The sequence below is a fragment of the Lepidochelys olivacea genome (genome assembly GCF_965140295.1).
Source record: "Lepidochelys olivacea isolate rLepOli2 genome assembly, chromosome: 2".
NCBI classification, from domain to species: Eukaryota; Metazoa; Chordata; order Testudines; family Cheloniidae; genus Lepidochelys; species Lepidochelys olivacea.
The window spans coordinates 124,329,308-124,341,419 of record NC_140412.1 but is presented as its reverse complement, the minus strand read 5'-3'; the positions used below and the strand labels follow the sequence as shown (position 1 = coordinate 124,341,419).

Here is a 12,112-nt window from a genome sequence, read left to right as displayed (position 1 = left end):
TGTTTGCCAAGTCTGCCTTGATACAGACTTCAGATAGCTCTTTATGCAATCAATAGTATTAATGTTGTGACCCTAGCTCTTATGTAAAACCTCACATGACAGTCTTTGGTGGACCAGAATGTACATACCCGGGTACGGTTATTCTTGTAACTCCCTTGCCAGTTGGGTCACAATTTTGTAAGGGAAAAATCCCCATTTCGTGACCTGATCTACTCAATACCTCTGCATATTAGGCCACTTTTCTTTAGGAACATAAGTATGCATTTAAGAGCCTAACAGTGGGCACCCAAGTTTGAAAATTGGTCCTAATTCTTTCATGGAGTACAGTGTTACAAGGACTTCCTTCATTTCTGTAGACTTGAAATGCAAAATCTGCAAGAGTAAAAGGAAATATTTTGCAGTACAGGAAGAGAAAAGCTTGCAACAATTCAGGTAGAAAAAGCCAGCATTTCAGTATATTAGTATGCAGTGCAATAAGATGGATACGAAAGAGGATAATACATTAGCAGCACAATAGAAATATCGTTAGTACGTGAGGGGGGAAAACTATTAACAGATTAAAATTGGCATGTATTATGCTCACATACAATATGTGTATTACCAAATTTTTCAAAATGTAATGGGCCAAATCCTGCCATCATACACATGGTGAGAAGTGGGTAGAAACTGCTATTGTCAGTTTTCTTACTCATGGCCCCATATCATAACATAACATTAATCTTCAATGAGTTTGTTTACATTAATGATCGCTTTATTTGGATGTGATAAGGGCCACAAATGCATCAGTTAGAGCATTGGGAGTGATCCACAACTGCCCTGCACCTTATGCTGCCATTTACTTTGTGCAAAGTAGGTCTAAAATGCTGCCATTCTCATTTGCCAAGGCTTTACACCACTTTACACAGACCTTGCAAAGATGCAGGGTAGTGGGAAATAAGGCTCCTTGTCTTTTGGCCACTGTTTTATATAGGCTGAAAATATTTTGCAGCAAAATATAAGTAAACCTCACTGGAGAGAGTCAACTGAACAGTATGGTAAATGTCAAGGAAAGACTCCTCCCCCCAACTGGGCTTTGATCTACTGCATATTCTCAAGAGTAGCAGGACAAATAACTTAAATTTTCCCCTTTTTTTCCCTCCCAACATTCTACAATCATCTAGGGGGAAGATGATTCCATCAGATTTGGAGGCAAAAATACTCAAAGTCAAGAGACAGGTTTGTTTGTTTGTTTGTAGCCTTGTGATATTAATATTGAGCTAAGTCTGGCAGTCCTCACTCATGTGAAATTCCCAAGGAAGTTAATAGTAGGAACCACGTTTTCAAAAGTATTTAGCACCCAGAGCTCCAAATGCAATCTCATTTAAATTAATGGGAGTTTTGGCAGAGTGAGGACTGCAGTATTTGCCTGGATTATAGAGAAGACATCTTTTAAGTTACAAAATTGTCTTACAATTAAAAGTAGAGAGTCATAGTATCATGGACATGTAGGGCTGGAAGGAACCTTGAATGGTCATTAAATCCAGCCCCCTGCACTGAGGTGGAACCAAGTAAACCTAAACTATCCCTGACAGGTGTTTGTCCAACCTGTTCTTAGAGACCTCCAGTGATGGAAATGCCTCAACCTCCCTTGGAAGCCTATTCCAGAGTTTAACCAACCTTAGAGTTAGAAAGCATTTCCTACTATCTAAGCTAAATCTTCCTTGCTTCAGATTAAGCCCATTACTTCTTGCCCTACCTTCTGTGGACACGGAGAACAATGGATCCCTGTCTTCTTTATAACAGCCTTTCACGTATCTGAAGATGGCTATCGGTCTTCTTTTCTTAAGCCTGAACGTGCCCAGTTCTTTTAACCTTTGCTCACAGGTCAGGTTTTCTACACCTTTTATCATTTTTGTTACTCTCCTCTGGACTCTCTCTAATTTATCCACCTCTTTCCTAAAGTACAGTGCTCACAGTTGGACATGATACTCCAGCTGAGGCCTCATCAGTACCAAATAGAACTGGACAATTACTTCCCATGTCTTACATACAACATTCCCATTAATAAACCCCAGAATGACATTAGCCTTTTTCCCCAACTGCATCACATTCATTCATATGCAATTTTTGATCCACTATAACCTACAGATCCTTTCCAACAGTATTTCCACCGAGCCAATTATTACCCCTTTTGTAGTTGTGCATTTGATTTTTTTCCCCAAGTGTAGTATTTTGCACTTGTCTTTATTGAATTTCATTTTGTTGATTTCAGACCAATTCTCTGATTTGTCAAGATTGTTATGAATTCTAATCCTGCCCTCCAAAATGATTGCAACCCTTCCCAACTTAGCGTCATCTACAGATTTTATAAGGATGCTCTCCACTCCATTATCCAAGCCATTAATGAAAATATTGAATAGTATCTGACCCAGGACTAGTCTCTGTGGGACCCCACAAATACACTCTCCCAGTTTGACAGTGAATCACTGATAATTACTTTGAGTGTGTTCTTTCAGTCAGTTGTGCACCTGCATTAGAGCAATTTCCTCTAGACCATGTTTCCCTAGTTTGTTTATGAGACTGTCATGTGAAAATGTATCAAAAGACTTACTAAAATCATGACATAGCACATCTACTGCTTCCCCACCATCCATTAGGCCAGTAATCCTGTCAAAGAAAGAAATTAGGTTGGTTTCACATGACGATTTTCTTTTTTTTGACAAATACACACTGGCTATTCCTTACAACCCTAGTATCCTAGGTGCTTACAAACTGATTGTTTAATAATTTGTTCCAGTATCTTTCCAGATATCAAATTTAGGCTGACTGGTTTATAATTCCCTGTGACATCTTTGTTCCCCTTGTTAAAAATAGGTACTGTGTTTGCCCTTTTCCAGTCCTCTGACACCTCACCTGTCCTCCATGAGTTCTCTGAGATCCAGCTAGTTTTCTGAGTACCGTAGAGTGGATTTCATCATGCCCTGCCAACTTGAATACATCTAAGTTTTTTAAATACTCTTGAACCTGTTCTTTCCCTGTTTTGGCTTGGCTTCCTTCCCCCTTATTGTTAATATTAATTGTATTGAATGTCTGGTCACTATTAACTGAAGCAAAATAGGTATTAAACACTTCAGCCTTCTACATGTCATCAGTTATTAGCTCTCCTTCCCTCCTGTGTAGCAGACCTATACTTTCCTTTGTCTTTCTCTTGCTCCTAATATATTTAGAGAACGTCTTCTTATTAACTTTTATGTCCCTTGTGAAGTGTAACTGATTTTGTGTCTTAGCCTTTCTGATTTTGTCCCTACATGCTTAGGCTAGTCCTTTGTGCTTGTGTAACCCACACACCTTCGGGGTGTAGTGTTGTGTCCCATCTAGTGGCACTGAGACCACTGAGTGAGAGAGATAAAATGAGTCTGCTCTATAGCCTTAGCTAACAGCCAGTTAGCTTTTAGCTAATGCGGTAGAGGCTCATGCACTAAGCTCCAGAGGTCCCAGATTCAATCCCACCCACTGATGACCGGGGTCTGTTGGCGTTACACTTGTCCTTAGCAACTTGTTTCCGCTTTTTGTAGGATTCCTTTTTGACTCTCAGGTCATCAGAGAACTCTTGACGGAGCCGTATTGACCTCTTCCTATCTTTCCTTTGCATCGGGATAGCTTGCAGTCGTGCCTTTGATATTGCCTCCTTGAGAAACTTCAAGTACCTCTGAACTCCTTTTTGCCTTTGATTTTCTTCCCATGGACCTTATCTATCAGTTCTCTGAGATTGTTGAAGTCTGCATTTCTTGAAGTCCATTCTCCTTATTCTTCTATTCCCACTCTTTCCTTTTCTTAGACTCATGAAATCTATCATTTCTTGGTCACTTTCACTCAAATTGCCTTCCACTTTCAGATTTGCTATCAATTCCTCCCTATTAGTCAGAATCAGGTTTAAAATGGCTGTTCCCCTGGCTATGTCCTCTACTTTCTGAAACAAGAAGTTGTTCCCATTACGTTCCAAGAACTTATTGGAAATTTTGTGTTTTGCTGCATTACTTTTCCAACAGATGTCTGTGTAGTTAAAGTCCCCCATTACTACCAGCTCTTGTGTTTTGGATATTTCTCTTATATGTTCTAGAAATGCATCCTCCACCTCCTCTTACTGATTTGGTGGTCTATACTAGATCCTTACCATGACATTACCCCTTCTGTTTTATCCGGAGGCTTTCAACTGGTCTGCTTTTCATCTCCTTCGGGACCTCAAAACAAGTATATATAATTTGATGTAGAATGCAACACCTCCTCTCTTTCTGCCCTGCCTGTTCTTCCTGAACAAGATGTACCCCTCTATATCAATATTCCAGTGATAAGATTTATTCCATCAAGTCTCTGTGATGCCAATTAAGTAATAATTTATCTTATGTACTAATACTTTCAGTTCTTCCTGTTTATTCCCCATACTACTTGCATCTGAGTATAGACATGTTGAGCAAATTCCCCCACTGATTTTCCTCTTATTGTTCCTATGAATCTATTATAATTTTCCATGCTGTGCCCCTCCCCCATCCAACATTCCGCCTTCTGTTTAGATCACTTTTTTGATACTTACCTGTTGACTTATGTCACCTGCTCCTTTTGAACCTCGTTCAAATCACTTTTCACTAATTTGATGAGTCAGTGAACAAATATCTCTTCCTAAAGGTACATCTTTTCTGGGTTCATATGAAGATACTGACCAAACTTTCCATAACATTCACCACCTTCAGGCAAAAACTAAACATGAAAAATTTCAGTCTCAGATAGGGATTTGGGGAAAGTTGTTAATGGGAAGAAAAGGGGTGATGATGGAAATGTATTGCAACATTAATTATAGAAATGGTGACTGATATGAGAAGAAAGAAGAACACGTTCTCTGAGTTATCCCTTCCGCTAATATGGCCTGAATTATCTTGTATTATTTTCAGGATCATATCCCACTCTATGTCTGTGCCACAGCTGGTACAACAGTGTATGGAGCCTTTGATCCTCTTGACAACATTGCTGACATCTGCGAGAAGTATGGACTCTGGATGCATGTGGATGTAATGCTTTTCAGAAATATTGCTCACAATTATTTTTTTATAGGATTAAAGTCTGGAACGTGTTTCTTTACCACAGAAAAGAGCACCTGTTTTGAAGGGTTCCAGTACAAGTAATGTGTATGAATGGATTGTGATGAATAGACATACTCGAACAAGATACAATCTTGCAGTGAAGGGTGTGCCTGTTTAGAAAGGAAACTAAATAAATGGCATTTGTTAGCGTTCATTCAAGTCTTGGAATAATACAACAAATACTGCTTCAAAATGCATTCGCTTTATGTCAGACTAGAGCAACTCAAAATACCATAATACACCTCTCTGGCATACAATGAATGATCGTTTTGAAGAATATTTTTCTTTTTATGACTAATCATTTCTTCTGCATATAATACCACCTTAGTAGTACAGAGTCACTGGGATAAGTACAGCTCCTGGCAAGATAAGCCGAATTTAAATCACTAGGCCAAATTCTTCTCTCTGATATAGTTGAATGAATAAGTAGCTAGTCATATTATTTTTTTACTCTGAAGTAAAATGTGTGAATTTTAGCCCAAATTCTCAGTAGCGGTTGCCTAACTTTAGGTTGGCATCTAAGTGCATATTAAATTGGTGGCCTGATTTTCTGATTTTTAAATTGATCAGAGCTGTGATTTCTTAGCACTTCCTAAAATCAAACCAGTTCTATCAAGATGCCTAAATATTAATTTAGGCCTGACTTTAGGCAACCTTTGTTGGAAATTTTTGGTTAAAAATAAGTTGAATTTTGCTTTTTCAGTAGGTACAATGCTGTGCCACTATAACCAGGTTAAATATAAATGCAGTTGTTTCAGTATATTGAACCTTACTCATGCAGTCTAATCTCTAGTGAACATAAAGAGGATTTTCATAGAAATTCTTCTTGCAGTTAGTGTGCACTGTGGATCAAGCTAATTGCTGGCTTCAGTTTACTACTCTAAAGAAAGAAGATGGTCCAGGCATTTAAAAGAGCATGCAATGAATTAAATGTGATGGATCACAGACCTTGAACCTGAGCCCACAGGTAGTGCTCAGGTCCTGACTGCCACACAGCAGTTCGAATGGACTTCAGCATGACAGAAATTTACCCTTTGTCTTTATTAAATGCTGTGATTATTCTCTTATTCATGCATGAAATCACATTAAAGCCAATGGACTATTTGTTTAATAAGGCACAGTGAATAGGGCTTATTTTTATCCATACTTCTTATTTGCAGAATGCTATATAAAACTACAGCTGCGGCACAGCACTTTACAATACTCTATTATACGCCAACCAATGAGCAGAAAACCTTCTTGAATATATGCACTTTGTTCCTCCATTGTCTGTGTGGTGTGGCTGGGTGTTGCTCTGTTTTTCCCTTTATAGATTAGATTTCTTGTAACATTTAATGCCTGAATTCATTTAACAGCTTGTATCTTTTAGAAGAAAAATATTTTAGTAACTCTCTTATGCAGGATTGAACTTTTCTTCTCTTGTTTTTATTTTATAATGTCATTGTCTCATTTCTTACAGGCAGCATGGGGAGGTGGGCTGCTAATGTCTAGGAAACATTCCTTTAAACTTAATGGCATTGAAAGGTGAGCATAATGCATTCTGTGTTTTTATTCAGAGTAAGTCATTATCCTCCCCTCTCTGTTGTTCTTGCCATGTTACCCCTTACACACCTTGAATCCCTCCATTACCACACAACACACAGTCCCATCTACAAATCCCTAAATAATCTTGCCCCACCACCTCCATTTCTGATCTCCTCTCCTCCTTTACTTTATACACTCCCCATTTCTTTTTTGTCTTCCTCTTCCTGAATCTCCTTTTCTCACTCTGAGCTTCATTCCTTTATCACATGGCTCCCTTCACAAGAAACAGCCTTTCTTTCCTCCCCCCCCACACAATCTACCTTCTCTTTCTTCCTCTAAATCTTTCCTTAAAAGCTCTCCTCTCCTTTTTATTAATAATTCCTTCACTTTCCCTACCCTGAACTATTATCTTAAGCCATTGTCCTGTTAGAATGTAAGCTCTTTTGAGCAGCAGAGGTAGACACACATATTATGTCTGGAAAGTGATATGTATGTGTGTGCAGGGGCCTTTGGGGAGACTTATACCTATTACATTTAGCACCTGCCATGTTCCTTACCTTATAGTTTGGTTTATCACCTAGGGCCAATTCTGTCACCTGGAATCCACACAAATTGATGGGCGTTCCACTTCAGTGTTCTGCCTTCCTGGTCTGTGAAAAGGTACCGTAAATGATGTCTTTCATATGTCAAAACAGGCTTTAGGTAATGACTTAAAGTGCTAGCATGAAGGCCAACTGATGTGATTGTAAAAGTTGACAAAGGCAAAGAGCAGAAACCTCAGAGCACAGCAATCCTCAACAGTTGCTGTACCCCTCTTACCTTTGAATTTTCTGATGATCTGAAAATCCTGACTTGCCCTGTATTGTAGGGTCTGTGTTTCCCAGCTACCAGTCAGGTTCTAGGTCACATCCTAAGACCGCAGGACCATGGAACCACCAGAAGAAGAGCTTTTCTATCCTGTTGGTGCTTAGTAAGGAAACAGACTCCCATAAAACCTCTTCAAGATCATATGGCAATATGACTTCCAGGCATATACACTCTAAAGAGGCAAGATGTGGGAAGAAAGTGGCCACACCACCACACCTAAAGGTGTCAGGAGATGGCTAATGGTCATCCGGGCCCAAAGACAGCAGGCGATAGCAAGGACTTTTTTTTTTTAATGATGCCCATTATCTTAAGTATTTATTTGGCTGATAGTCATGTAGGTGCCTTCACAAGTAAGAGAGTGTCTGGGCCAGCTTTGGAGAAGGATTTTCTGGGGTCCAGAAAAGAGCATATAGCCCTTTGGGAAGGGTAAGTCTGGCTGATATCCAGATCTGGATTTATAAATACATAGACACAGATTTTGGAGGCAGAAGGGGACATTCTTACCATTTCATTGGTACTCCTGCATAACATAGGTCATAGCATTTCACTCAGTCATTTCTTTGGTAAGCCCCAAACTTCTTGTTGAGCTAGAGCATAGCTTTTTAGAAAAAAAGTATTGAATTTAAAGACTTCAAGCAATGGAGAACCTATCATATCACGTCCCTTGGTGAGCTGTTCCTCTGAACATCCTCTATCCGGATATTTGAATCAGAATAACAGATAATTCACTCATTCCTGTTTCCCATAAAAATATCTTCTCTGGAGGCAACCCATCTTTTGATATCAAAGGTTATCTGTCACACTAATGACTGACAAGTGGAATTTATCTTTGCAAATAAATAGAATATTAATTACCATTTGTGTTAAATGTATACCCTAATTCAACATACAATACTATGCTATGTGTCTGAGTTGATGTTATTGTGGGAACCTTAACCATTGAATTTTCTTGGTCTCGAGTTTTACCTTTTTGTAATCTTAACATTGTGTTGTTAAGGTTTTTCCATGGTATGTACATTCACAGACACACACTAGAAGCTTTGTAAAAAAGTCAGCATTTACCAACTGGCAGTTAAATTTCCCATTTGCCTTATTTCCCATTCCATGGCAACTTAGGAAACCCCATGATTTCATCAGTAAAATCAAATACATTGAAAAAGTAAATGTTTAACATAGACCACTGTATAATTTACACACAGTTTTCTAAGCATTTATTTAGTTGGTATTTGGTAGGATACCTTCATTCTAAGACCTAAAGGCCCTTATTCTATTTTTCTTCTTTATGTTGTTTCTTTTATCTCCTCACTCTGTAGTAGATTCTCTTTTCATAGCAGAAATAGCTTTCAGCAGCACCATGAGTTGTCTGCCTGCAAATTCAGGTTGAGAACAAAAAGTGTATTGCTTCGTCAGACGCACACAAATCAAATTCTGCCGTGCTTTGTGCAGAGACCTTTACCACAAAGTCTGAAGAAACTGTCAAGTGCTTTAAAAAAAATGGAAAAGGCGTTTTTTGAAGAAAAACAGGTAGAAAATGGGCTTGATGTCTTATGGAGAAATCACTATTATATGGGTGTCTATTACCAAGATGTAAACGGCCTCTCCCCTTCAGATGAACGTAGTACTCTCAATATTCTTGCTCACTCCATAATCTATGAACAATGGTTGTAACCATTGGTAGCTCACACAGTATCCATAAAACACACAAATATTATGACTCTTGCATAATAAAGGAGGCAATTAGATGAAATTTTACATACTCAATTTTTCATTCTGTATTTTTTTGCATATATGCAGGATATGGGGCGCAGTATCATATGCCTGATAAAGGACCTATTTAATAAATTGTATAGATCAAGACTAAGAATTTATCTGTACACACAGTGCACGGCAAGCCGGGGTGTCAATCTACCTTGCACTATCCTGCTACACACTAGCTGTCTGTGTGGATCTTGCCACATTACACTAACAGTTCCCTAGGGCACTTTGATCTACCCCACTTTGACACAAGTGTGGATCAAAGTGATTATGAACTTTTAGTGCTCAGCAGCAGGGTCCACATGGATGATTAGTGCATGGCAGACTAGAGAGAGAGAGATTTACACTCCCGATTGCTCACTATGTGCTTGTTCATATAGACAAGCCCTAAATGTAGCATTATTTTCAGTGGGACTGTGTTTGTATTTCAGTGTAATTATCCTAATATTTGCTCATTTCTAGCCCAAGTTCAGTAGTTGAAGTGGACATTCCAAAATGAATCTTGTTCATAAATATAGCATGCATATTGATGGCTGTATTCCTGCTCTAGAATCTTCTGCAAGCCTGTAATCAGATGCGTGCTGGGTATCTGTTCCAACCAGACAAACAGTATGATACAACTTACGACACAGGGGACAAGACCATTCAGTGTGGCCGGCATGTTGATGTCTTCAAACTTTGGCTAATGTGGAAAGCTAAGGTAGGAAAGGTCTACAGAAATGCAGCTTTAACCAGAAAAATAATAATGTTTTGCAACATCAACAACAAAGCACATAAACAATAGCTGTTCTTGCAAGCAAAGTAAATATTAAATGATAAATAGGAGCATCAGTGCCTAATGCTCAGTCTTTTTTGTGTAGAAGAGACATGAAACCATAGTGTGATGTGATATACAATTCTGATTTTATGATTTATAATTTACAAAAACAAGTTAGAATTGCAACAATAATGGAACAAAGATCAGGTCAAGAAATATAGCCAAATTCTGAAACCTTTGAAACGGTGCTATATTAGCAACTGGAGTAAACCCCATTATTGCCTAAATAGGAAATACGTTACCAATGGCAAGGTAAAGGGGAAAAAGGGCAGGGGGAGCATAATTTATCAACTAAACTGGTCTTAGAGATCTGTCAAAATGCAGTCCCTACCATGCATGCAAAAACTCAGACAAATGAGACTTCATTTGATGTGGTGTTGGTTTAAGCTCAATAGTTATGTAGATTCATACTTCTAAAAGCATACCTTTTTTAGAATGAGGTTCTGTATGTTATATAGAATGAGCATCGATAAGTTCTGTGCCCCAAAACAATAAAATACCATTCCTCAGGACAGTACCCTAGATTCTCCCCTTCAAGCTCATTCCTGTACAATAAAGTTGTTGTTTGTTTTTTCTAAAGCGGCTCAAGCACTCTTGTAGCTCACTTTCTATATGTTTTGCATTGATATTCCACAGGGCACTCGAGGCTTTGAGATTCTTATCAACAAATTCCTTGAACTTGCAGAGTATCTTTACAAGGAACTGAATTCAAGAGAGAACTTTGAGCTTGTATTTGATGCCGAAGTAAGTATAAAAATATCCCTCTGTTCTCTTCCTCAGTATGTATTCCCTTCTAGTTTACATTTAATTTGATGTTCCATATAAAAAGCTAACATATTTTCCTGTTGTCACTTTCCCTGTCGAATTGAAATGGGCACTTCACAGATCAGGTATATTCATATTGTACAGTAGAAATGAGTCTAGCCATGGTAGCCATTTCCTGAATGAACAGAGTATTTTTAAATCCTCTGTGATGTTCATCCAGCCTCTGGGATAACAGACAAAGGTGGCAAACCAAATTTAGGTGATGGTTTTCTTTTGTGACACCATGGACGGTTGTAAGCAATGAACTGGGCAATTAGGGACTTGATTCTGCAAGATGCAGAGTAGAGCTGGGTGTAAAATTTGTGACTCAATTGACTGAACATTTTTTTTCTACTGGAGGTTTTTTTTGGTCTCTCTCTTGAGTATTGCCCTCCCTCTGCCCACCCACAGTGTCCGTGACCAATTAGTGTTGCCTACTCTCCAAAATGTATTGGCTCCAAGAGTTCTCACCCCTACATCTGCCTATTGCCTGCCCAGCAATTGATCTTGTCCCCGATAGGTCCCATCAGCCCCACCTGTCCCATCAGCCTCACATCTGTCTCTCTCTCCCAAGCCTCAGAGGGCTGCAGCAGGGCTCTCCCCCTTTCCAGGATTTGGGTGGGAGATGCAGTTCCAGGAGTTCTTCACCCCTCACCCTCCTTTCCCAGGCCATCTAATGCAGGGGAAAGGGGAAGGAGCAGAGGTCCCATCCTGCTCCGTTGTGCACAGGAGGAAAATTGGGAGGAGGAAGTGGAGCTACAGTGATCTGCTGAGCTTTTTGCTCTGTCCTCTCCCGTCCTGTGAGGAAAAGCGATCAGAGGGGGAAACTCTGCTGGCTTAATTTCACGAGGGATCTGGACTTCTCATGTCATCGCGGTATGAGCTCCAGGCCCCCTGAAATCCTGGCACTCACGAAAAATTGTGGGAGTGGCAATACTGCACTTAATCATGGAACTATTCTTGTACTTACTGTTAAGCTCATGAATAAGTGCTCTGCTAGATCAAGGCCAGGGTGCTCAACACCTTGCAGGAGTGAGCCCTAAATTATATTGCGTTAACTGCTGGACAATCATCACAGAGTAACACCTTTTGTGATAATTATCAACCTGGGCCAGTTTTGAATAAGTGACCTAAAAGTAAAAGGTAGGATTTTCAAAAGTGACTTAGAAGCATTGGACTGATGTTCAATGGGCTTATGCCTAGGTCATTTAGATACTATTGGTATTAAACT

At 39.3% G+C, this 12,112-nt stretch overlaps 1 protein-coding gene across 1 annotated transcript in view; it reads left to right on the top strand.

Moving 5' to 3' along the window:
• LOC311516753 (glutamate decarboxylase 1-like) overlaps positions 1–12,112 on the top strand; it is a gene marked incomplete at its 5' end in the record, with an annotated part of 94,222 nt that overhangs the window by 78,128 nt on the left and 3,982 nt on the right. Inside the window, 6 exons of the mRNA XM_084621095.1 lie at positions 1,161–1,215; positions 4,926–5,042; positions 6,574–6,638; positions 7,220–7,298; positions 9,811–9,960; positions 10,714–10,821. Of these exons, the coding sequence (XP_084477221.1) occupies positions 1,161–1,215; positions 4,926–5,042; positions 6,574–6,638; positions 7,220–7,298; positions 9,811–9,960; positions 10,714–10,821 (574 nt within the window). The remainder of the gene's footprint in view (positions 1–1,160; positions 1,216–4,925; positions 5,043–6,573; positions 6,639–7,219; positions 7,299–9,810; positions 9,961–10,713; positions 10,822–12,112) is intronic.